The 27,646-nt window shown below is 44.6% G+C and overlaps 1 protein-coding gene across 1 annotated transcript in view; it reads left to right on the top strand.

Annotated features, from left to right (window-relative positions):
- The first annotated feature begins 24,340 nt into the window (after positions 1-24,340).
- The window catches only part of NFASC (neurofascin), a 104,793-nt gene continuing 101,487 nt past the window's right edge, over positions 24,341-27,646 (top strand). The window contains exon 1 of the mRNA XM_036753636.1: positions 24,341-24,524. Coding sequence (XP_036609531.1) covers positions 24,437-24,524 — 88 coding nt within the window. The 5' untranslated portion in view covers positions 24,341-24,436. The remainder of the gene's footprint in view (positions 24,525-27,646) is intronic.

Genomic DNA, 27,646 nt, shown 5'->3' on the forward strand with positions numbered 1-27,646 from the left:
AAACCTCTAGGGAAATGTCCCAGCCCTAAACCAGGGAGCTTTCTCCTGGAGTAACCCATGAATTTCCTTTGTGTTTTGAGACAGGTCACTTGACTTATGTGCAGTTTGGGAAAGTGGAGTTTTCCATCCCTCTGCTGGCCAGGACAGTGCCTCCAAAACTGTTTCGAAAAGGAGGGTGAATGAAACAGAGAAGGTAGGTGCATCCTGTGTTGGGGGGGGGGTCATGTTTAAAGAAACAAAGCGCTGGGGTAGGGAAGATAGAGTTATTCAGCTAGGGAAAGTCTTTGCAAGTCTTAGGGTATCTTTATGGCCAGGAATATTCTCCAAATATTTGTCAGACTGTCATGTAGAATTTGAATTGACTTGTTCTGCTTGGCCCCAAAAAGTAGAACTAGGAAAAAGAAGTAAAAATTAAAATGAAGCAGATTTGGGCTCAATGGAAGAAGTAAATGGGAAGGGCTACATCAGAACTGATCAAGTGTTTGGTCATTGAAGGTTGTCATCCATGGTCTGGATGGCCACTTGTCCAGGATGTTGTCAGAGTGAGTCAAGCTTCAGGTATGGTTTGGATTGGAAGAACATTGAAGTCCTTTCCTAATCTGAAACTCTGTAATCCTAAACAGGTTCATTCATAAACTGTCAACTCTCAGGAAATTAAATATGGTATGTCAGAAATCAGAAACAAACCACAGTCTAAATCAGTACCATGAGAAGGTTTGGTTGTGTGTGCGTGTGTGTGTGTGTGTATGTGTGTGTGTGTGTGTGTGTGCGCACGCGTGCGCATGCATAAGTATTCATATACACATATATATACTCACATACATACACATAAGTGTCTGTTACCTTGGCTCATAGGAACTGTCAGAGTTTTGTCTTAGAACTCTTTGCTTCCCAGGAATATATGAATAAAAATTCCCTCTCTGAAAGTTATTGTCCGTGGAATTCATTTTTTTTTTCCTGGAGAAAAGAAGGCTGGAAGACATTTGTAAATGTGTAAGAGTCTCTGAAGAATCATGGGGAGTGGGTGGGGATGGAGTTAGTTATTCTTTTTCTCCTTCAAAGAACCTCAAAATGAAGAAATTACATTAAAATTGCAGCATGGATTTGTAGGTTAGATATTAGAACCAGCTTCCTGACGGTGTTTCACTGAGAAGGATTGTGGACCTATTTAAAAACTGTAAACCCACAAACCCTCCTAGTTAACCTCGTCTTTAGCGAGTGTTTCCTTACATGTAATCTAAATGTTTCCTTTTGCAGTGAAGTTCCTTCCCTCTGATTTCTCTTTGCTCTATATAGGATGGGTGGAAGAAATCATGCAAAGAATTTTTTTAAAAAGTTAAACCTGGGTCCTTTGGTGCCCTTGCTTTTGTCCAGGGCAGGCTGTTTTGCAGCGTTCCAGCGTTGTGGAGGAAAGCTATTGAATTCAGGAAACATTTATTGTCTATCATAAGAGTTGAGTTTATCTATATAGTAAAAAGATAGATGCCCTGTGGTGGATTTACCAATGGACTCGGATGGGAGTCACAAGGGATAAAAGCCCTACATTGCCAGCTGCAGAGTGGATCCTTCTTTGAAAAGCATGGAGCCGGGTCGATGTTGGCTTTCTCTTACCAAGCAGATGCAGTCATTAGACATGAGTATTAAGTTATTGTCCAGAGTGACCACCTTTACTGAAGAATCAGCAAACAGTCTAGCCTCTGACCCCTTTCCCCCACCCCCAAGCTTGTGCCTCCTCGTCTTTTGTGAACATTGTGAGTGACAACTCAGGCATATGGGGGATCATCAGAGGGAGGGCCTCCAGGGGCTATGTGAGGGACCCTCAAGGGAGGGTTAGGAGGTGGAGAACAATTGGCCCTTGACAGATGAACAGCTGTCCAAGGGCACAGGGAGTGACCACAGGGAGAGATCTAACTGGAGCAAGTCAATGTTTCTGAGATCTGCATTGTCCCATCTGGGATTCCAACTTCCTTTTTCCCTGAAGCAGCACTAGTTTTAGCCTTAGCCCCCTTGGGTAGTAGGGAAGGAAATGAAAGAAGTGAGGTATGAAATTTTAATGGTAAAACAATTGGCAATTTATCACGAGCTTATTGCCTGAGCTTCAGAACTAGAATAGATCTGATATGGAGCTCAGAAGCCAGAATGGATCTCTTGATGGCTTGGGTTTGACATCTGGCAGTACAGTTTTTCTTTCTCACTGCAGGTTTCTCCCCAAATGCTTTGTGTTCTCCCATGAATAGGACCCAGCTAGGAAGTAGGGCAATAAAGCATATAGCATGCTTGGCAAGCCTTTAAATTATTTTTGTATTTTAAGTAGAATGTAGATACTTCCCAGGGATGGTCTCTCAAAAGCCCCTGCTTCTCTAGCCTTGATCCCTCTGGGCATGGTCGTGGCTCATTGCCAGAATTTTGCCAGCCTTCATCAACCAGATTAGGAAATCCACCCCATTGCCTGTTGGACTATTCTCTTCTGCAATAGCCCCGAATATTGAATGGGAATACTATTCTGCCCCTCCACCTTTCTGTTATTGCATTTTGAGCTCACTCATTTCAGATAATGGCATGCAGATTTATGTAAATGGATACATAAATGATATAAACTAGCACGGGGATGGTTCACTGGGGCTTGTGAAGGATTCATGTTGAAATACAATTTTGCATCACTACTCTCTGTTTTGTCTTGGGTTTCCAGGGCCCCTTCCCAATTTTTTTTCACTCCTACCCACCCCCTTTCCTTCTACCCAAATCTGGGATTGTAAGAATGGGATGCCCCAAGGCTCTGACCTAAGTTTCCCCAATAAAAGGGAAACATCATCTCTGTCAACTCAAACCAACTTCAGTATTCTTGTTGGTGCTGAGTACCACAGAGGGCAAATTGGGCCTAGCCTCCTTCCTCTGGATATTTCTAACCTAATAATAATTCCATACATTTATTTTTTTAAAATATATTTTATTGATGCCTTTAACTTTGCATCATAGTCATTTCTGGGAACAGAAAATCCTTTCCCCTCCTCCAGACTGAACCTCCTTTCTTGCCAAAGAAAAGCAGTATCTTCAGAGCCAGAAAGACCTGGATTCAAGTCCCGCCTTTGGCCCATACCATTTGTGTGACCCTAGCCTAGACAACTCAATTTCTCCACACCCCAGGCAACTCTGTCTACTCAGAACAGGTGCTGACCTACATGGTTAGAAGTTGCCCAGCAGGAGCTTCCCACACCAAACTGAAATGAGAAATCTGGTCTGGCTTGGTTTAGTTTCCCATTAGTAAGATTTTCATTTACATAGTTGTAGTCATTCTCTCTCTCTCTCTCTCTCTCTCTCTCTCTCTCTCTCTCTCTCTGTCTCTTTCTCCATATATGTTTGTGTGTGTGTATCTATATACATATATATATATTGGGTTCTACTTATTTCACTCTGACTCAGTTCATATAAATCTCATGTTTCTCTGAATTTCTTATATTTGTCATTTCATATACAATAGTATTCCATTACATTCCCCTACCACACATTTCTCAGCTAACCCCTGACTAGTAGGCACCCGCTTAGTTTTTAATTCTTTGCTCCCACGAAGGGTGATGCTATGAATCCTTTGGGGTAAGTGGGTCCTTTGTTTCTAACTTGGATTTCCTTAGAGCAGATGACAATAGTGAGATTAGCGCTCAAAGGGTATTATGGACAGTTTAGTTATTTTCTTGCAGAATTCCAAATTAATATCCGGACCTGTTAAAGTAATTTACAGCTCCCCCAACGGTGTATTAGTGCACTGACTTCTCACAATCTCTCTAACATTAATTATTCCTGTTTCTCATTATCTTTGCCAATTTGCAAGATAAGAGGTGAAAACTCAGTGTTTTTCTAATTTGCATTTATCTTACTATTAATGATATGGTTTGCAATCCTTCTCTAAAAAGCAATCCTATCCTTTGCCCACTTACCCATTGGGATATGTATTTGTGTCAGTCCGCTGTATATCAGGGGTATCTGACTCTTGTGGTTGATAATTGATGCAAATATATTTTCGTTTGCGATTTCTTTTATTCTGGCTTCATTGATTATATATTTTCGTTTGCGATTTCTTTTATTCTGGCTTCATTGATTTGTGTTGAGCCTAACATTTATATAGCACTTTTAATAGTTCTTTTTCAAAAGTGAAAAGTCTTATGGGTGCTATTTCTGTTTAATCATTTTTAGATATGCCAACACCCCCTCCCCTACTTCATCTTCCCATCATCCTTGTAACAAAGGAGAAACAGTTGAGCAAAACCAATACAGTGACTCTATCCGACAGAAAATGTAATATTCTGTGTCCATGGTCCCCCACGTGTCCAAGGAAAGAAGAGAGGTACATCTCCCCTAAGACTGATCCTTACAATTACACACCATTCAGCTTTTCCTCAGTGTCCTTTTTACTTATGCTGCTGGAGTCATTGTGTATGTTTTTTCCTGATTTCGCTCAGTTGACATCTCCCTGTGTTTCTCAGGATTGTTCCTATTCACCTTCTCTTAAGGCACAATGAAAGAAGAAGGGAAGGAAACAAGCATTTACTAAGTGCCTACTATGTGCTAAGCACTTTACAAATAATGGCTCACTTGATCCTCACGACAATTGGTAGGTGCAAATACGATCCCCATTTTCAGATAGTATGCCTTGTTCAGCCAACCATCGGGCACCCACTTTGTGAACAATTTTTTGCTCCCATAAGAAGTGGCCCTTTTAAATTTTTCAAAGCATTTATATATACGTCTTGGAGGGACAGGTAGGTGGCACCATAGTGCATAGAGCTTTGGGCCTGAAGGCAGAAACACTCATCTTCCTGAGTTCAAATCCAGCCTCAGACAGTTGCTAGCCATGTGACCCTGGACAAGTCACTTCACCCAGTTTGCCTCAGTTTCCTCATCTGTAAAATGAGCTGCAGAAGGAAATGGCAATCCATCCTAGTATCTTTGCCAAGAAAACCCCAAATGGGGTATATCAGTAAGGCAATAAACACAACATCAATGATAATCGTGAATATGCCTGTGTAGTTACATGGGGTCACAGAGTCAGAAATGGCTGAAAACAACTGAAAAACAAAAATACATCATGGCATTTGATCTGTGTAATAATCATGTGAACAGTTATCCTCACCATTTAAAATATGAGGCCTGGAGTCCAAGTGACTTTCCTAAGGTCACACAGCTTCATAGATTACTAGCATCATAGATATTAAAACTGAAAGTCAGTCAACAAACGTTTATTAAGTACCTACTATGTGTTAGATATTGGAAGCACTGGAAAGGACCTTAAAGGTCATCTAAGGTCTTTCATTTTTCAGAACCTAGATTTCCTTGCTCCTTAAGTTCAGTATTTCTTCTTCCCTGCCTCCACCAGTCCTCTTTGCTTTGAAGTGGGCACACGTATGTCAGAGTCCATTAGGAAGACTAATGGTGTGTGCAGGGGACTCCTAAGCAGGAACTAGGAATAAAAGTTGGCTAAAGTAGAATTTATCCAGTTTTCTGTAGGTCCATTGCCCGGTTTACTTTGGCTCTTCTGTTCTGGGAGTGGGGCTGATTTCCATGGTTGTCACCATGAAACGTGACCTGGAACACGGAAGCCAAGTCATCTCTGTTGCATTTGCCTATAGCCAGTATCCAGGTGTGGATCTAATTCTCTCTGACCAGGTTGTTCTGACAATGAGCCCTGGTAAAGGAGGGGCTACCTCATGTCCCCGTCCTCTGTTCCCTCTGGCTCTTTGCCTTTTGTTTCCGAAGTCACTGCCATCTGGAGCTGCCTTATGGCATCTGCTCCTGCTTTCCAGCCCCCTCCCTGGAAGCAGCAGAGTGCCTCTGTCACTTGCTTGGACTTAATCCCCACCTCCCCCATGCAAAACAGCTCAGCCAGCCTCGCACTCTGGCTTACCAGTTTCGGTCAAGGGGGCAGACACCTGTCCTCTGACGCATGGCCTAAAAGTCACCCAGCTTCTCCAGAACCCCAATTATCCAAATGGATCCATTTGGTTAATTGCTTTCATGCTTGTTAGTTCTCTACCCATCCCTGCTCCTGGTCTCTCAGTCCTCCCACCTGTCCTGCCCCATCCCCCTTTGAGTACAGGGTGCTATGGAGACCTAAGGACGTATGAGTATGGATGAGGGAGACCACAGGAATCTTGGTGGGGAATGTCTGGGGGGATTAGATAAGGGGATCTGCTGAACTTTGTACCATAACACCCATTTCACCAACCTCCCCCCAATCCCTGGATCACCAGGCCTTCCCCAAGGACAGTCATCAGGCATTAGATTGTCTAACACCATCATTTCCTTCTGTGTCACCTAAGGGGCAATGTGGAGTTTTATACTTTTGTATCTTGTCTGGAGGCAGTTAGGTGGTGTGGTGGATAGAGCCTGGAGTCGGTAAGATTAATCTTCGTGAGGTCAAATCCAGCCTCAGATACTTAGCTGTGTGACCCTGGGCAAGTCATTTCACCCTGTTTGCCTCAGTTTCCTCATCTGTAAAGTGAGCTGGAGAAGGAAATGGCAATCTATTGCAGTATCTTTGCCAAGAAAATCCCAAATGGGGCCACAAAGAGTCAGACATGACTGAACAGCAACCTTGTCTAGAGGAAGGCACATTGATCCTGAATTCAAAGCACCAATGCCTTCTCAAGGCACGAAGATAATCCCTCTGAGCCCTGGCCTCCCACCTGTTCCTGGGGCCACTGATAACTGCAGAACTTGGTACAGCAGCGAGATCATAGGATCAGAGCTGGAAGGGACCCCAGAAGCCGTCTCATCCAACCCTCCCATTTTACAGATGAAGAAACCGACATCTAGGGAGAAAGATCATCTAGGTGTCAGTTTCAGAGGTGGTCTTTGAATCCAGGTGGGTCCTCTGAATCTAAAGCCAATGTGCTTTCCACTTCCACAAGGCACAAAGGTATAAAACCTCAACCCACATGCCCCTGTCTTTTCATTTCGTATCTCCTGAGTCCTAAGAGAGACAGACAGACTGAGAGACAGAAAGGGACAGACAGAGACAGAAAGAGACCAAGAGAAAAGAGAGAATGAGAAAGAATTTATTCAGCACTTCCTGTGCATCAGCCACTGTGTAAACACTGACGTGACCTCTTCTGGTCCCCTTTCCACTTCTCTCTACTGACCCCTAAATAACCCTTCCTCAGAGGCTCAATATTCATATGCACTTTTTGTATATTCTCCAAAGGCCGAGTTTAAGAGAATCTAAGCAACTTGTCCAAGGCCCCATAAACAAGGTAGAAGCTCAATCTGGGTTTTTCCTTTTATCCAGAGCTACAAATCTGGTGATGACTAAGAGTTGATCACATTTACTGGTATATGAGAGAGCCCAGAATACAAGACATAGAGACGTTTTTTCCAAAATGTCTCTTAGTAGAGCACCATATTTGTGGCTGTAGGTATCTGGAAGCTGGATTTTCAACTAAAATGCTACATCTTATACCTGGAAAAGGCCCTTCTGTGGCCTCCCCTCTCCCTGCCACCATTTCCCTCCAACTCCTATGAATTTTCACCTCTCTGTCCCTGTGGAACTTTAGTCCCCGATAACAATTTTCCAGACTAATGTCTGTATCTGATGTAAATTTAAAGGGTTGAAGGGAGGGAGGGAACAGATGCTTCTGCCTCCTGCCATCCTCTTCCTTCTCCTCCCCATGTTCCCCTCCTCCCTATCACATGTCACACAGGAATCTGAAAAATGCAATTGTGTTCTGCACGGCCCTTGGAATTTCAGCAGCTAAACTAATATTGATGGAAGGACATCACATTGGGAATGTTGATCTGGTTCTTGGCTCCCTGTGCTTGGGCTGCTTTCGGCCGCTTCCCATCTGGAAGCAGATGATGTCAGAAGACAGAAGGCATTGGGGAAAGGGGTTGGTAGATGTAAGGGGTTGGGACTTTAATGGCAGGTTTATTAGAGTGGAATTCTTTAAGCACAAGAGGCCACAGCAACAGAAATGAGCAGCATAAACCATGCTTAGGATGCATCAGAATGTCACAGTTAACCAGAGGAAGCAAAACATGCTGCAGATTGGAAGCCTAGATGTCTTTCTTGTCTGGAGAGGCTTCCATGAACCCTTTATTATTTATTATTTACTCTTAGAGTCAACTTTCTTTTATATTCATATGTATATATCATATAGATAATATACAAATATATAAATATGTTACTTATATAAATATATCATGTATAGCATATACATATATTATTTATATTAGATATAAATATATAAAACATAAATATATGTAAATATATAAGAAATATATTTATATTCTTTTATATTCATATTAATTTATATTCATATGCATATCTACTTTTGGGATACTCTCCAAAGGCCAAGTTTAAGAGAATCTAAGCAACTTGTCCAAGGCCCCATAAACAAGGCAGAAGCTCAAGTAGTACCAGGATCTCTCGCTCCTAACTCCCTCTCTGATGCTTTACCCCTTACCCCAGATTGCCTCCTTAACCAACAAGTCAGCCAATAAGTAATTCCTGATCCCTTCCCTTATCCCCAGCACTGTCAGGCTTCATGGAAATTAAAGAAATAAAAGCCAGCTTCTCCACCCTCAAAGATCTAATGAACAACATGTCTAGTAAAGGAGGGTTTCTCGCTTCTGACATCCTGACCTCTGGGCCTTCCTCCCCTGCTACCTGAACTAAAGAAATTTTTCAGATGAATTTTCCAGTGAGGCTTTGGGGCTCAAGATTCCCAAATGAAAAGCTTAAAATGAGTGATGTCCTCGGCAGATGGCCCCTATCTTTAGGTGGACACAGATGGATGATAGCCTAGACAACAACCAGGGGTTCCATTCATAGTCTGCACGATCCTCCAGGCCATGCTTAATGCCAAGAGAAAAAGTGGGCTGGAGAGTGGTTCTCCACAAGCATAGAACTTCCAGAAGAGACTTTCCAAAGAGTGTGAGAGGGCTCAGACTGGCTGGAAAAGAAGGATGTTGTCTTCCCACCTCATGCCCTCATCTTAGGACCATAGGTGACCTGGAAAGATCCCAGAGGCTAACTAGGCTGGGGGTGGGAGACCTGCGGCCACATGTGGCCCTCTAAGTCCTCAGTGCAGCCCTTTGACTGAATCAAGAGCCGTACTTGAGGACCTAGAGGGCCACATGTGGCCTCGAGGCTGCAGGTTCCCCACCCCTGATCTTGGTCCAATACCATCATTTTACAGAGGTTAAAATGACTTGTCCAAGGTCACATAGGTAGGAAGCATCAGAAGTAGAGAACCCTAGCCCTCCACCTAAAGAACCAGGGCTCTTTGCCTTGCTTTCTTCTTCTCGCTCACCCTCCCATTCAAATACAGCCTCTAAACGGGACCACAGAGACTGAATCCGTCCCAGGTGACATTTCAAGTCTTTGCTCTCCTTTTCGACAGTATTTCTCTCCCTGAAATTCAGGGAAATCTAGAGCCAGTGTGTACGTATGTCACACTAGCTGGTCACTCAGCATCCCCTCCTTCCTCCCCTCCCCCACCAAGACCACATCTTTACTTCTGAAGTCACTTCCCTTGAAAAGTAGGACCCAGAGAGGAAACCTGCTGCCGCCACTCACCCTGCCCAGGGCTATGTTGAAGGTGTCTCTCCTCCTGAAGATCTCTGGGGTTTCACTCCTTCCCTATCTGTGAAGATGTCTGATTGCTGTGAAAATGTTCTCCCCTGTGGGTATAGAAGGGAGGGGGAGCATGTGATGTGAAGGAAGGAGCCCCCCATTGCTGCTTTGCTAGGGTACTAAAGGACCATCGTTGTTCTTGGGATTGTTTTCTTTCATGATGGTATTTTTGAAACTCTTCCAAGGAAAGAGGCATTTGTTCTCTCTCCATTCCTCTTAGATTCTTGTTCCATTGGTTTCCAGTGATGGTGCTGAAATGGCATTAGAAATAAGCTGGTACTTCTAGTTTCTGGAGCAGCTCCTTAGAGTTACTTTGAATTTCTCCTTTGTAATCGTGCTTGGAGAAAGGATAGAGTGATGGCCTTGGAGTTCTAGTTATACCTTTGACTCATACTAGCCGTGTGACAATGAGCAAACAGTTTCATTTCCCTGAACCTTAATTGGCCTGTTTTCAAAATGGGGACAATGATACTAGAAGTACCTGCCTTAGCGTTATAGTGAGGCTCAATTAGATACTGTATGTAAAGTACTTTGCAAAACTTTAAAGGGCTATAAAATGCCAATCATTATTATTTATGAATTGATCTTTCAGTGGAAGAAACAAAGCCATAGTCATGGGGTCATATCTCTAGAGCTGTAAGGGACCCCTATAGCCAACTAGTCCAATCTCCTCATTTAACAGACAAGGAAACTGAGACCCAGGAGATCAAATGATTTTCCAGAAGTCAAATATTAAGCCAGAGGTAAGATATGGGGGAGCTTGAATAAGGAAAACCCATCAATAAATTCCCAAAGGTCATTTTAACCCATCACTTCAGGTTTTCCCCTTCTTGTCTCCCTTCTTCCTAAAACTCCCCAAACTATACACACACATCAAATGTATTGTGGCAAACAAATGGTTATGTAGATTGGATTTGATAGAGAGGTCGTTTTTGTTGTAGTATCTGTTGTCATTTTGTTGTTTCAGTCGTGTCTAACTCTTCATGACCCTGTTTGGGGTTTTCTTGGCAAAGACACTGGATACAAAGACACATTTCCTTTTCCAGCTTATTTTGCAGATGAGGAAACTGAGGCAAACAGGGTGAAGTGACTTTCCTGGGGTCACATGGCTAGTAAGTATCTGAGGTCACATTTGAACTCAGGTCTTCCTGACTGCAGGCGTGGCTTTCTATCCACTGGTCCACCTAGCTGCCCTAGGTGGCACAATGGATAAAATGTGGAGCCTAGAGTGAGGAGGACCGGAGTTCAAATTCAGCCTCAGACACTGTCTGTATGACTTTGGACAAGTCGCTTACCTTCTGCCTGCCTTTGTTTCCACTTCATTAAGATAGGAATAAAAACAGCACTTACCTTGCTGGATTGTTGTGAGGATAAAGTGAGATGACATTTGTAAAGCGCTTTGTAAACCTTAAAGAACAATATAAATGTTAGTTGTTGCTTTTTATAGAAACATCACTTCACTCAGAGTCAGACTCGGATCTCACCTCTACTGCTGACAAGCTGTGCAGCCCTGGGCAAGCTGCTTACCTCTTTGGCTGTTGTTTTCCACATTTTGCCAGGGCCCTGATTTCGATTGCCCTGCCAAGAGGAGCACGTCTTCCCCCATTAGGATGGGAAACTCTCTGAGGGCGGAGACTGTCTTTTTGCTTGTATCTGTGTCCGCAGCACAGTGCTGTCTGTTGTTGTCGTTCAGTCATTCAGTCACATTCAGCTCTTTGTGATCCCATAGACCATAGGATCGATGGGGTTTTCTTGGCCAAGATACTCGAGTGGTTTGCCATTTCTTCCTCCAGTGGATTAAGGCAAACAGTGGTTAAGGGACTTGCCCAAGGTCACACACACAGCTAGTAAGTGTCTGAGCCCAGATTTGAACTCATGTCTTCCTGACTTCAGACTGAGCGCTCTATCCACTGAGCCTCTAGCTGCCCTGGTATATAGCAAGCACTTAATAAATACTCTCTCTCTTTCTCTCATAATAATAATAATAATAATAATAAAAAATACCTTCCTCACAAAGTGGTTTAAGAATCAAATGAGGTAATATGTGGGGAAGCCTTTTGTAAAGTTTAGTAAACAATACGAATATAAAGTATTATTAGTGTGGCTGAGACATCTGTCCCCTCTCATCCCAGCCGTGCTCACCTACCATCACTCCCAGTTAAGGTATGAGTGCGCAGGGATGAGGAGGGCAGCCCGACTGTAGTACCAGGGAGAGGCGGCTGACTCATAACCCCTGTAATGTCCTCGTCTCCCCTAGGGCATTGCAGGGGTCTGCCAGCCTGTTTAGTGTACTCTTTGTAGGCATCTCAACCTATTTACCCAGCTGGAAAGAACTGCATCGCCTTGGGTGACTTGAGAATAGTGAAGTGGGATGAAGTTGGAGGGCCTCTCTGAACCGCAGTTGCTTCATCTGTAAAATGAGGAGGTTGGGACTCGATCAGGGGCGGGACTGGTTCAATATCCCTCAGAATGACTGTGTCCTGGCTACCTTATCCAATTGAAGCTGTCTCCTTTCAGAGTCTACTAGGGCCTGAAAGCCCTTTTCGGTGATAACTCACTGTGATCCTAACTAGACCCAGCTCACACAGTTAAATTCTTCTCCAGTGCACCCTGGGGAGAAGCATCATCTGTTTTTGCTTTTTTCAGTCCAGCTGATTATTGTGTGGCTATTTAATCCCACTCCAGAAGTGGCCGTATTTTGGTATAGGAACCAGGCCTTTCTTATTGGGATAGTGATGGTCACACATTACCTTATAGGCTTGGGAAACTATTTGGAAACTATTTAAAAAAAAAAAAAGCTTTGAGCTCCTCTGAAGGTCCCAGTGTGAACAAAATACAGATATTCTTTCAGGTCACATTGAGGAAGGGGCAAACTCATTTCCTCTCCTTTCTTCCCCATCCTGCCCTGTCACCCAAATAAATAGTGACTTTTCCATTTCAATGTGTCTAGCTCTCCTGGGCTTAGACCAGAAAACAGTGATTTTCCAACCAGATCTCTCATCCCAGGCCCAGACATCTCACTATTTGGCAGGGAACTGAGAGTATTTGATGCCTTCTCTTTTATGCTGTCCCCAAGACCCAGTGTTTCTGCGACCAAGACGCCTGTAAGGAGGAAGGCTTAGGAATGATAGACATAATTGTGACAAACAGATCGATAGAGATGGTTAAATACACAGGCTCCCTTGCACCAGAGCCCCTCCCTCCCTGCCTGTGAAAAGGAGCCAAGCACAGAGCAGATGGAACCCCTTCCCTACCCCCACCCCCCAATCAGGGAGAAGTAGGGTGGAGAAGTGGGAAGGAAGAAAAGAAGATCCACATCCCAAAGGCAAGCATAAGATGTCTTTGGCTGTGTGGAAATCCCAGAAGACTGCTTACTTCTACTCCATGCAGGCAGAAGGGTTTCCCTGTCCTGAAGATACTGTTTCGATTTTCCTGGGCATGAAGAGAGGCAAAGGTCAGCTAGGAGTTGTGGTGAGTACTGTCTTGGGATGTTAAGCCTCCTGTCCCCACTAGAAAAAAATGCTGAGAATAGGGGAGCAAGCAGGCAGCTAGATCTTGGCTCAGGCATAGGAGAAAACTGCCTAACGATTAGAGCTATCCCAAAATGGAATAGACAACCTTAGGTGATGCTAAGCCCCCTATCACTGAAGGTATTCAAATAAGGGTTGGATAATCACTTGTACAGGGGATTTGTGCCACAGCTGCCCAATTCTGGTATTCTTGATCAAGACAGAGAATTTATTATATGAAATTATGAGATTCCTCGAGATATTGGGGAAAACCTCACAGGCACAGGGTGGAAATTGCTATGGCTCTTGGGCTGACATCCCCTTGCAAAGAATGAAAACTGGGGGGAGGGGGTGGGGCTCTCCCCCACAGAAATATATTCACCATTATCAATGGCACAGCAGGTCCCTATCTCCCTCCCTTCTCTTTGTCTTTGCTGTTTGAGGATTAGTGCTGGACAGAAGTGCCACAGTCTCCTTTGTGCTGTGGCTAAGGTCCAGCCCTTATCCACGAGCAGACTGAGGAGACAGGGAGGAGGGTCAGTCCGAGCTCCCAGGTGTGATCCCTAGGGCGTGGGTCCCTGCTCCTCCTGTCCCTCAGCTGCTGAAGCAGATGTTTGTGAAGCAGTGATGGCTATCGAAGACAGTGGTTGGGGTGGGGGGGGGGGGGACTGGGGAAGGATACCTTTTTAGCTGTAGCCCTTTGTGATCTCAGAAATTCTGGATGGGGTTCTGAGAGTAGGAGAGATTCATGGTCTCTCCAGTCAATATTCTTTTTCTGAAAGAGACACCAAAGGATGAGTGGTGAGTGTGGCTGTCCAGGAATAAGTTTTTATCTTAAATGTAATCGATCAGTAAGTATTTACTAAGTTCCTACTATGTGCCAGGCACTGAGAGTACAAAGACAAAACAAACATTTACTGCCTTCAAGGATCTCCTATTCTACTGAGGGTGAGGGGGAATGCACCCAAATAAATATTAACACAAGGTAGAGGGCAGTGGGGCGAAGGTGAGATCCAGACAAAGTGCTCTAGGAAAAGGTGAGGAAAGAGAAAACCCTTTCAGGTGGGAGAATCAGAGGAGGCTTCATGGAAGAAGGGGCACCTGAGCTGAACCTATGGGAAAGAGATATTTTGGTAGGTGGAAAAGAGGAGGAAGTGTATTCCAGTCATAAGGAGGCGCCAGCCTGAGTCAATGCAAAGAGGAGGAAGGACACTGACAAGTTGAGTTCAGGGAATAGATAGCAGGCCATTTAGGTTGGAGTGTAAATTGAATGGATGAGACTAGTGTTTAAAAAAGGACTGGAAAGGTAGATTAAAGGTAGCACAGAAGTGATGCTAATCTATATAGGATTGAGTGGATTTATCTTTACTGTTAAATCCTATTTGGAGCAAAAACAGAACTCCAGAGAGATAAATTCTGTACTCTTGGTGGCTCATCATTTTTTTCATCACACTTTAAGTGCCTCCCTTAAGAACTGTACTTTGGAGCAGGGAGTTTGGAGGATGTCTGCCTAGCCTTCTATGAGCCAGGTGCTGAAAGCACCAGGACAAGCAACGGTTGTCTGTCCCACACCCTCTTTGGGACCTTGGGATCTCATTGTTGTCTCTGAAGGACTGTCGAGTTGTTTCATGACTCTGGTTCAGGGGGCTTCACTGGCATTTCCCCAGGGACCACATTCAGGAGCAGGAAATATTCAGGAGGAACTCTTTTTCCTTGGTATATATGAATTACATGCATTTATATCTACCACATAGTTAGTTCTCCAGTCATGTTTGAGTTTAAAATGGTGAATTGTTCCCCAAAGGTCACTTCTTGATTTTTCACCTAGATTTTCTTTGGTCATTTAACACATGTTTATTAAGCATTTACTGAGTGACAATCATCGTGCTGGGTGCTGTGGGAGATAGAAAGTTTGGTTAAGACTCAGTCCGGACTTTCCCTCATGGAGCTCTTAGTCTTGGAGTGATAACAAATAAACATAGATAACTATTGAACATAATATTGCATGGCATGTGCATGATAGAAAACAGAGGCTTATGTGAATTCATAAAGGTAAGTGGTTACTGACAGGGTATCAGGGAAGGTTTCATAGAGGAAGTAGCTCTCCAATTAGACTTGAAAGGGTAGGTAAGAAGTAAGCAGGTGAATGGGGGAAAGAGAAGGTTATAGGTAATATCATGGGCAAAGGCTAAAAAAAAAAGTAGGGTAGTTCTAGCTTCTGAATTTACTCCCAGGACCTCTTCTATCTATACCTCATAGGATCACCACCTGCCATATCTTTGGACCTTTAGTGTGGACCTTGAACAATATAATCACCTGCCTCTCTCAATGTGGTCCCTGGGGAAATCCATTGATATTCTTCCTGGACTTGTTCCTTAATGGTTAGCATACTCCTACCCTTTTGTACTCTTTCCCAGTGATGTTGAATGTCCAGCTGCAGATGTTTAAGCACCATTTCTTCATTCCTAACTGCCTGCTCCCACACTTCCATTCCCTCGGTGCATTTCCCCAAATCTCTAGTTCCATATCTTCCCATCCTTTCCACTGGACCCACTGGAATGCCTGTTCCTTAATTAGCAAACTTCCTTTCATCTTAAACCTTTTTTTTTATTTCTCACTCCTGCCATCTTCTGGTACTCACTGAGTCCCTGGCCACTCTGTCTAGCACTGACTACATTTTTTCTCATACTCCTGACTCAGTGGAGTCAGAAAAATTACTCTTTGATAGGCATTGACACTTTCTGAATTTCCCTCTATCAACCATCACTCAGCAATCTCCCCTCACTTGAAGTTCATGCTATCCGAATTTATCACCCAAACCAGATCCTGGTGGCCGCTGTCTAATGACGCCCCACCCCAGGACATTCTCCTTTCTTTGTCAGAGTTCAGGCTCTCTACGATAAATGTAAGGGGAAAAGGATGGGATAGGAGGACAAAAAGACCTACAGTGATTGGGGAAGGAATGTCTATCCATCCCAAACTTCTCCCTACCTCTGGTACCAAATCTAACTCATTACTGACATTCCCTGGCACTGTCCAGGCTGGAGAGGAAAAGGGAGGCAAACTTGCTACACGGAGATGCTTGGGAGACATTCTAAAGCAGTTGTATGGATTCAGACCCTCAGAAAGAATGGAAAGGTTTGAACTCCATCTCATATACTCTCTCCCTCCTCTCCCAAATCCTACCCCACCCTTATCCCCATATTCTTGGGGAAAGGGCATAGCATTCACTGAGGCTATGCATTGAATGATTCTAGCACCACTCATTCTAGCACCAGGCACAGAAACCCTAAGTATCCCCCAATCCAAGCTGTAGGGTAAAACTTTTAGCATCTAAATCCCTTTTAACAAAGCCACTGAATTATTTTCTCTCTTCTGAATTACATCACACTCTAGCTTTGGGTTTGACTATCACTTTAACTGAGGCAGCTCAAGTTCAAGTCCAGAACTCCTAACCTAGTACAGCTTTAGCATCCTCCCTCACCTCCTCCCCCTACCAATGGCTGCTGTATCAAGTTATGGGATCTCCCCAACCCACCCCAACCCTCACACACACACACACACACACACACACACACACACACACACACACAGTATTACTGTTAGGTTTCTAGATAAATGCATTTTGTGTTCTGCCTCTGGCATGACCTGGTTAGGAGGTTGATGTCAGAAAACCCCAGTATAAAGCATCAGGAGCCTGCATCATGGAAGCTGAGGGGTTGAGCTGGCTGGCTTTCTTCCCCAAAGTCTTGGACAGCTCCAGGCATGGAGGAATGACACGTTGCCAGTGTGTTATGTGCTTCATCCTGACCAGTTTTCATCCCATCATCACTTCAGATGCACTGTGGCCCACGGCACGGTCTGCTTAGCATAGGTGTTGAGAGAAAAAGAGCTGCCTGGGAGACTGGGGGGAACACTGGGAGCTCCCTGGGAGTGGTAACAGCTTGTGGGTATTGTAGGACTCTCTGCCAGTCTGCCAGGGACAGCTCGAGGAGTCAACACCCAGGCCCCACAATCTGGAGAAAGAAAATCAGACCAACAGTAAAGAAAAAGATAGAAAGATGAGTTATTGGTAGTATAATTATTTCTATTATCACTATGATCATAACTAATGATAATAACAATTATTATTATCATGCCAATGTCTTCCAAGAGAGCTTAAAGCCCTTTTGCCTAGAATTATAATATCAGAAGGATTTTAGAGGTCACCGAGTCTTACCTTCCCATCAGTGCTACAATCCTACCTCAATGTCCCTGATGGATCATCCAGAGTCTCCTGAACACCTCCAGTATTCACTCCCTGACCAGTCCATTCATTACATTGTTAGACAGCTCAAATTATCAAAATATGTGGAGGCAGACGCATTATGGCATAATGCATGGGATACGAAAGATCTGGATTAAAATTCTGCCTTAGACTCTTATTAGAAATGTGACCCTGGGCAAGGCAAGTTACTTCTTTGTGCCCCAGTTTCTTCGTCTATAAGATGAAGGCATTGTACTTAACAACCTTCCTAGTCCCTTCCAGTTCTAAATTTTGTGATCTTGTGAAAAAATTCCTCCTTATATTAAGCTCTCAAATCCGCTTCCCTGTAACTCCTCCTTCTCCCATTAGTCAATAGTCAGTTAATATCTATTAAGTGCCTACTACTGTGCTAAGTGCTGGGGATACAATGAAAAACAGTCCACATCCTCAAGGAGTTCATAATCTAATGGGGAAAGATACGCAAAAGATAAGAGAAAGGGAAAGAACAGCACAGGGGCCTGGTCAAAGACATTGGTCCAAAACAAGTACAGCAGGGGAGAAAATGAGTAGATGTTTGGAGAGGCCCCCTCTCCTTAAATGGAGGAGTTTATAGTTCTACCCCCTTGATCAGAGGGGCAGAGGACGATATTGAGGTGTCGATCATGAGGCTTATTGGGTCTCACAAGATGGTGAGATTTCCCAATGGGGGCATGGTGGAGAAGCCAGATAAATTCAAAACAAGTGCTTCCAAGTGAAAAATGAGATGTCCGAGGAGGGCATTAGAACTGGTTCTGTCCTCTGGAGCAAGATAAACTAAGTCTTCTTTATGACAGCTGTGCATATGTATCATATGCCTTCCTTTTCCCTTCCTCCACATTTATCTTCACTAGGCTAGACATCTCCAGTTCTTTGATGTGACCTACTTTCCTGATGATATTTGTCAGCTTTGACTGCTTCGATTTTGTTCATGGTCCATCCAAAATGTAGCACCCAGCCCTGGAAATAGTTATGCTGTTGTTGATTTGAGGAAGGCAGAGTACAGGGGGACTGTCACCTTCCTGGAAAGAGACACTATTCTATGCCGCAATCACAATCTCTGAATCATGGGAGTGGACAGGGAGAAGTCTCTCTGTTGTTCACAAGCGACTCTGAGAGGCCCAGAAGATTAAGACTTGGCCAAAGCCGCAGGAGAAAATGGTAGAGCTGGGGCTTATATTAGAAGGTAAGCTCTATTTCTTTAGCTAAGTGAAGTTTTCCACCTAGCTTGCCCTCTCCCTTCTTCTCAGGTGAGCAGTTATAGTCATGCTGATGAGGGAGCAGGGACAGAGGACGTCATCACAGTCTTCTCGGGAATGGGACGCCACCTAAACTCTGGGACTCATATGACTTTTTTGGTTTTTCTATTTCTCATTTCAATTGGCTCAGTTTGAAAGTCCCTCAGAGCAAGAAAGAATTGAGTCAGACTCCCTTTTGTTCTGAGCACAGTTGATCGATTCCTTGGGAGATGCTACAAGCCTCTATAGCCAAGTCCAAGAACTCCAAGTCCAAGGAATCCACTCTCCTCTTTATCTATGAGAAAGCCTCCTCCTCCTCATCATCACCACCACCACCACCACCATCATCATCATGGCTACCACTTGCAGAGTGCTTTAAAGATTGTAGATTATTTCCAGTTTATCTTGGATATAGCTTATTTGTACATAATTGTTTGCATGTTGTCTCACCCATTAGACTAGGGACTTCTTGAGAGCAGGAACTGCCTTTTACCTTTCTTTGTATCCCTTCGCACTAAGTACAGTGCCTGGCAAATAGTAGGTGCTTAATAAATGTTTACTGCCTGACAGATTTTACAAATATCATCTTATCCTCACAACAACCCTGGGAGGCAGGTACTATATTATCTCCATTTTATAGAAGAGAAAACTGAGGCAAACAGAAGTTAAGGGACTTGCCTGGGATCACACAGGTAATAAGTATCTGAGGTCAGATTTGAACTCAGGTCTTCCTGACTCCTGGCCCAGCACTCTATCCACCATGCTACTTCTGCATGTCTAGCTCAGAGACCATATTTCTTTCTCTTTAAAATTGCAGGTGTATTTTTGAACATTCTTGTTCATAGGGATACCATACAGTATTGTTTTTTGTAAAAAGAACCAAGTTAGAAGACCTCAGGTTTGATCCCATCTCTGGTATGGAGGAACTGTGTGACCTTGGACAAGTCATGTAACTTCTCTGTAATTCCTCCTGTGTAAGACGAGGGGAGAGCTGTGGGTGAGGAAGTTGGGCTAGCTCTCTAAAGGCCCCTTCTGAATGACAGATTTTGTGCCCTGTGGAAGAATAGGGATGAGATAGGAGGCTGTTGAACCCTTGGATATCCTTATGTTCTAGTAAGTTATTAATGACTCTATCCCTTCTCCCTACTGCACCACTGTTTAAAAACACTGTGAGTTGAAAACTTCATGAGTAATGAAGCTTATCTCTGACTCTTATCTGGATGTTTCTCTTTCATAAACAGTCCAGGGTTCTGGTTTCCATCAAGGACCCCTAAATAAGACACAGTTCCTCTCCCTTCCCACCCCACAGCTGTCCCTTAGCACTGCAACACAGTAAGTGTAGAGCCAATTGGAATCCAGAACACACTTGCTACCCCATCCCCAACCCTTGACTCACTCCTCACTCATGCTCCTCCTTGCCCAAGAATGCTCCACCGGAATGCCAAGTCACTTCCCAAGGATCCACTTCCTTTCCCTGATTTCTACCGTCCAAATGGAGGCTGTAGCCAAATCAATCTAGAATAGTGTCTGCTAGGAACTATTTGGCCTAAGCTCATACCATAATGAGTCTTCATTCCCAGAACCTGCACCATCAGCCAAGACAAAGGGCCAAGATATGCTGGGATGCTAAAGAAAAATATTATGGGATTGAACATTTACAGTAACCAGTCTAAGAAAAGATAATCCACACTGGGATAAGTAAGAATCAGTGGCGATCCATACAAAAATGAGGATCATAGTAATGCCTTCATTGTAGTGCTGAAGTGGTGATCAAATAGGTGATATTTGTAAAAAGCTGTTATCATAGTACCTGGTACATAACAGGTGCCACATAAATGCTTATTCCCTTCCCTTATATTTTGCTATCTCTGTGAGTGCAGGAAGGTCACTTAACCTCTATGGCCCTATTTCCTCATCTGGAAAGTAAAAGGGGTGGTCTGGATGATGGCAAAGTTCCATCCCTTGGGGGCATGCTCCCCCATCGTCTCCTTCGCTAACCTCTGCTGCCATTTTGGGAGTTTGTTATTTACTTCCGGGTAGATTTGCTTCTCCTCTTTACTTAGGTTGTAGGGCTGCCCCCATGGAGATACCCCGGGCCTCCTTGAGTGCCACAGCTATTTCCAAACTGCCATCCTCATGGACTTGGTATTGCCACATCCTGGTTGCTCCCTTGCCTTATTCTGAAACCTTTCAACCCTGTATGAGAGCACACAGCATAATAAGGTGGGAGGGCCAGGCAGAGGCCTGTAATCCATCAATCAGTGAGTAGTCAGGTGGGCATCATGAGGCCTGTGTTATAGCCTCAGCTCTGCCGGAGACTTCGATCCCTTTGCTTCTCCAGGACACAGTTTCCTCATCTGTAAAAAAGAAGATTGGACTAAATAAACTTGAAGGTCTTATTCAGCTTAGTAGAGTAGAGCAGAGTAGAGTAGAAGAGAGCAGAGTAGAAGAGAGTAGACACTTGAGAGTACTGGCTAGCTGAATATGATCTCCTTGGTGTCAGGAAAGTTACAGGGAAGCTTTCCTGGTGCCCTCTCCAGCCTCCCACAAGTGTTTATTCAACTACCTAAGACCAAAAAGATCAGAAACAATTGAACTTCATTTGGACTCTTGCTCATGTGTTTCTTCTTTGTAAACAATTCCAGGACTCTGGTTTCTGCCAAGGGCCCACCCAAATAAGACACACCTCCCTTCTCTGAACCCCTATGGCAGTGCCTTCATACAATGACAGAGCCAAGATTTAAACTTTGGTTTTCTTTCCCCCCACCAAAGTTCAAACTTGAATTGCATCTTCCTCCCCTCTTTCTTCCCTTACTTAAGAATGCTCCCTCTAAGTCTTTTCCAAAGGGTCTTCTCCGTCTAACTTGGAACACAGGAGATAGCTGTGAGGCAGGTCCAGAAGGATGTTAGTTTAGAATTCAGGCAAATGTTGACTTTTTTCTGGAGAAGTGTATTATTAGAAGACCACTTCTGGCTTTTTTTCTGCGGTGACCTGAGGATAGCCCCAACCTGACAGTCAGGAGGATTGGACAAATGACCTTCAGACCAAAATTTCCTGATTTGGTGATTTGTCACTCACTTCATGCTTTCCCAGCTAACTGCCGTGTGAACACCACCAGCAAGTCTCTCATTTGTAAAACGATGAACCCCGACTAGGTCGGTCAGTGAATACACATTTGTTAAGGGCCTACTGTGTGCCAGGCATTGTCTTGGGGATGCAAAGAAAGGCAAAAGAAAGTCCCTACCTTCATGGAATTTACAGTCTAATGATGAGAGACAACACAGAAGGAAGCTGAAAAGTAGGGGCATGGGGAGAATGGGGGAGGGAATGATGGAGTCCTGGGGAGGGGAGCTGTTGGGAAATGAAGTGTTGATTGGCCTGGGTGCTTGCAATAAATGGAAGGTCTAGGAGAAGATCTCTGCCTGCCACCCTCCAATCAGAGGTGACCTCTAAGGTTCCTACCAGCCTGTGACTCAAAATTTGGCACCTTCTCCTCACCTTCGGGGAACCATCTGGATTAAGTTGGCCAGGCTGATGACTCCTAAACTCCTGTGCTCCCTGGTGGCCATCCAGAGTAGTACAGAGTTTTTAAAAAAGTTCGACACAAGGGTACTCTCTAGGGTGCTTGAGAGTTGCAACTTTTGCCAGACTTCCAACAACAGCAAAAGACATTTATATAGCACTTAGGAAGAAGGAGTGAGTATCAGGTCCAAATCTGAATAAGTAAGCTCTCCTGATCTCCTGTAGCAGGAGTTTGGTGGATAGGAAGCTGGACCTGTAGTCAGGAAAACCCTAGTTCAAATGTGACCTCAGACACTTATTAGCTGTGTGACCCCAGCAAAGTCACTTAACCACTGTTTGCCCCAGTTTCCTTATGTGTGAAATGAGGATGATAATAGCACCTACCTCTCAGGGTCATTGTGAGGATCAAATGAGATAGCATTTGTGAAAATAAAAAAGCTTAGCACACTGCTTGGCACGTAGGAGGTGGTATATAAATGCTCATCCCTTTCCCTTCTGTTTTGCTATCTCTGTGAGTGAGAGCAGATCATATAAGCTCTGCAGGCCTATGCCCTCATCTGTAAAGTGAGAGGAGTACACTGGATGGAGACAGGTCCATTTTGTGAGCCCATTACACTAACCATCAACCTTTTTGGAAGGAAGCAGCTTGACACAGTCAGAAGTGCACTGACCCTTGAGTGAGAGGACTGGGTTCAAATCCCACCTCTGACTAGCTGTTCAACCTCAGGTACTTGCCTCTTAACTTCCCTGGGTCTCAGTTGCCACATCTATAAAATGATGAACCTTAGAGTAGATGACATCTGAGATTCTTTTCCCCTCTCTCTATGATCCATCCTAATCCAGATTTCCTAGAAGGGCCTTTTTGGGGGGAGGCAGGGAGACCCCACCTATGATTCCTGGGTGTCTCCCTCTAACGGTGACAATCGGCACCTGCTCTGCTGTTGGTGGTGGTCTGGAGTTGCCTGGAGGCATTTAGGGTCATTTGGCCAGATTGAATCAGAAGTAGGACTTCTCTTTCTACCACATAGACAGTCTGTGGACCTGGAATCACAGATCTAGAGCTGGAAGAGACCTTAGTGGCTCCCTCCTCATTTACAGAGCAGAAAACTGATGCCTGGAAAATTGGAGTTGTCCAAGGCCACATGTGTAGAGTGAGTTGGCAGAACCATGATTCTAACTCAGGCCTTCTGATTCCAAGTCTAGGGTTTCCTTCCTACCTCCCTGTCACCAGGGGAGGCCCAGAAACTCAGCTGGGCCTTGGATTCCCTCCTTCCCTCTCTTTTGCCTCTCCTGTGCCATTGACTCCTTGGGGGAAGTCGGGGGAAGTAGTGGGTATAAAGGTAAGGGCAATCTGTAGGCTTCAGCACCGGGTAACTGCCAAGTGGAATAGGAGTGGAAGAAAGGTTTCCATTGGCGAGATGGATGCCTGGGAAGCTGCCTCTTCTTGTCCCATTATAGTGGAGCAGTAAGTTAGAGGAGTTCAGAGTGGCAAGGGGCAAAGGATTCCCTAGTGCATCCTTTCCAGAGGTTACCCTGTGCCCCAGACCTAGCTGCACCTAGCCTGAGGATGGCCTCTAGGGTCTAGGAACTGGAATATTGAACTATTTGGAAGAGTTTCCTATATCCAGCCACCAAGGTGAATTGCTTTGCTCATGTTAGTTCCCTGAGTCAGCACAGAGCACCCAAACATCCTAAAGGGAGCTCCAAGGAATATCTACCGCAGCTGGTCAAAGCATTTGCAAAAACCTCTGCTCATTGGCAAAAAAACCAAACTCATTTCACATTCAGGTTTGCACCAGCCTGAGCCAAATGACATTTTGAGTCCTTTTCCCTGTTCTGCTTACTCATCTCTTCTCCCTTTCGCCTCTTAGCTCAAACACTTTAAGGGCCCCTGTTCTCCTTCCTAGGGCACAGAGTTCCAAGTAAATCAACACTCAAAGAAGGAGAAGCAACAGATAGTGCTGTCTCAGCAGGCTGGATGCCTGATTTCTTCTCTGGGCCGGTGCTTGTTTTCATGGCCATTCAACACAAGGATGCTCTGCTTCCTGGTATCCACCCAAGAAGATGGGGGGTTCTTGGTGCCCCTCCCCACTCTGGTGGGAGGGGAGGGAGAGAGGTGGAGGGATGACACATAGTCACTTGTGGATGTGTTTCCTTCTACAGCTGAGCTCCCTCCAGGCAGTCCAGCTCAAGCAGCAGCAGGAGACGACGGCGAGGCCCAGAGGAAAGGGGAGCTGGGATCGGGGCCCAGCACCCAGGATGGCTGTGTGGCCACTTGTCTGGATCCATGCGACCTTCATCCTCTGGCTCTTCAGCCTCGTTGGGGCCATTGAGGTGCCTCTGGATCGTGAGTCCCAATCTTTCCTATTCTCTTCTCCCAATGATTTTGGGGAAAAGAAGAGCATGGAGGACTTGAAATGAAGAGGAAGGAGGGAGGATTTGGGGAGGAAATGAGCTGGACTTGGGTAGTAGTTACAGGGATAGTCAGGATGTGGGCTTGGTTCTCCCTTAGACTGGTTATAGGTTACCTTGTCATAAAAATTATAACATAACAGAAGCTGCTAAAACGTGGTGTCCCAGATGCCGTGGATGAGCACTTTGACCATTGGTCCTGAAGGAAGGCACTGAGTTGGACAAGCCCAGGAGAAAGTGCCTGGAGGCTTGAGCCAGGTCCTAGTTTACCTCCCCCCACCCCCACCATCCTACAAGTATCCTTGGCTAACCTATAAAAGCAGAATTTTCTGGTGACACAGTACATTCAGCTAGCTTCCGCACATCATCTCACTGGTGCTCTGGGGAGAGAGGGTGCCTTCCCGTTACTGAGATCAGTCAACCCTAAACTAAAGGATCTGGGTTATCTCTGGACCAGGTGTCTTTAGGGAGCCAGAGGAGTAGGGCAAAGAGGAATGGGAAGGGGTTTGTCTTGGCAAACGCCTGCCACCAGATGGGGCATTAGGGTGGTGCCAAGTTATAATGCTGATACTGGGGGAACAAGAATAAGCTTCTTTCTGATCAGCTCTGTGATAGCCATAAAAGTGAACCACACTTTACTGTGTCCTCAGAGGGCAGCATTTTCCTCTAAATGTAATCAAACCGGTGTTTATAGTATCAAGGGGTTTATTTGGCAGTTACTCCTCCTCTTCCCAACAGTTGCTAAGGTTGATAGTTCAGACTGTAGCACAATAGAAATGCTACCCATATCGGCTAGTGGCTAGTGTAGGAACCCTAGCCCCCAGCCCTGCAATAAGTAGGACTAAGTATTTTGTACCATATACCCAGACTGACCTTGGCTGTTGAGCTTCTTCCATTGTCAGATGCCAGATATTAATTACATGTGAGTGCGTGTGTGTGTGTGTGTGTGTGTGTGTGTGTGTGTGTGGTTTGGGTGTTTGGGAGGGAGGGTGCATGCCAGGGATGGGGAAGGGGGATTAAGTCATGATGAAACTTCCATCAAGGTCCACTCTAGCTGTTCAATGCCAGGATTCTCAGCCCTTTTGCCCAAAGGTCTGCAGCCATTAGATGACGGTAAGACAATGCTTAAAACACCAGCATTTCCTTCTCTATAGCTGCCCCTATAGAAAGGATAACAGGCAGAAAAAAGACTTACTCCTAGGTCAAGAAGTAAACCAGCTGTCAAAACTCTTCCTTGGTCCTGGCCCACCTAACATTTTCTTCCTTTTCTGCTCTTTATTAGATGATTCCGATGTGTTACCCGACAGTTTAGGTGGGGGTGGGAGGAAGGGAAAGGTGTGGCCCCTTTGGGATTTGCTGCTGCCTAGCCTTGGGATAGATGCCCCTTCCCTTTCCCCCAAGTACACTAGAATCAGAGTTTAAACTTCAAAAGAAGTTTACCAACAATGAAGGGAAAGAAATATTTTTTTATGTGCTATAAATGTTTTGTTCATCAGTCAATCAGCAAGCACCTATTAGGCACCTACTATGTGAACCAGGCACTGAGGATGCCAAAGCAAAAATGAAATAAATTGAGCAGTACCTAAGAAATCTTTAATTGAGGCATCAATGGCCCATGCAATTTGCTGGGCTGTCTAGCCATCTAGCCTCTCCTCTGGGTCTGGCTTCTCTACGTGATTAGCCACCGTGATGTCTCAGCAATAGCCCCTCCCTGACTTTTCCTTAACTCAGTTGAAGCTATCATCATCATCATCATCATCATTGTCAATTCCCCCCGTTCTAACCCTGCCCACCAATTCCCAGAATCAGCATCCTCGTGTACCAGTGGTCCACCATATTAGTAACTCATTAGCCATTAATAGGTTAAGGATCATTTCTTCAAATTCCCAGCCTCAGAGACCCTGCTTAAGAGGTGGGCTCTGTTTGGCAAAAGACCATCTGTGGTTCTAGGGCAGGCCCAGAGTCTGGAACTGTTATTCTTGTCCAGACTAATGACTTTAATGGTTTAAGGTTAGGCAGGTAGGTGGTAAGTAGAGTCATGGACTTGGAATGAGTGCAAGTCCTACCTCAGACACTTATAAGCAGTGTGTCCTTGGGCAAGTCACTTAACCTATTCCAGCTTCAATTTCCTCCTCTGTAAAAATAGGGATGATAATACCCTCCACCTCATAGAGTTGTGTTGAGATCAAAGGAGATCATATATACATCCTTAAAATGCTATATTAAAAATGCTAGCTATTATCACTATTATTATTATTATTAGGGAATCTCAAGGGTAAAACTTCATAAACAACTGTATTGCAACTTATCTTTGAGAGTTGACTATAGGTTAATTGACTTCCTAAGGGTCACATAGCCAGTATATGTCAAGGGCAGTACTTGAACTCGGATCTTCTTGATTCTGAGGCTGGCTCTCTCTGCCACAATTCTTAAAATAATAACAGCTGCTATTTATACAATGCTTTATGCAGCTCGTTAATTAATCCTCACAAGAACCCTGTAATATAAGTACTACAAATTATATCCCTATTTTATAGAGTGGGAAACTGAGGAAAGTGAGGTTAAATGGTTTGCCTGTGATCACACAACTAATAAGTGTCAAAGGCTGGATTTGAACCCAGGATTCTCCTGTCCCGATTTCAGCACTCTATCCACTAAACCCCAGTGCCGCTTTCTGGATGGACAAGGTCCCTGCTTCTCCAGCCTGGCGATTCTAATGAGGGGCTCTTCCCATAAAGTGCGAATGCTACTGGCTCAAGGAGAGTTTCTCATTAAAAGACCTAGGCAGACAGTCTAATAAGGTGCTTGATGAGGCCACGTCCCTGAGGGGCAAAGAAAATTAGGTTATCAAGAAAGTAGTGAAGGCTCATTTCTCTTCCGCATCGCATCTTCACCTCCCCCTCCCCCACTCCCACCCTCACCTGCCACTTTCTTCCCTGGGGCCTGTGGGCACAGAGCTTCCCACAAGGTAGAAACTATAAATAAATTGCTCCAGAATCTGCTAAAACAGCTGGATCTCTGAAGAGGCACAGAACCATGTGGGCAGCCAATGCAACC

The sequence above is a fragment of the Trichosurus vulpecula genome, chromosome 4 (genome assembly GCF_011100635.1).
Source record: "Trichosurus vulpecula isolate mTriVul1 chromosome 4, mTriVul1.pri, whole genome shotgun sequence".
NCBI classification, from domain to species: domain Eukaryota; kingdom Metazoa; phylum Chordata; class Mammalia; order Diprotodontia; family Phalangeridae; genus Trichosurus; species Trichosurus vulpecula.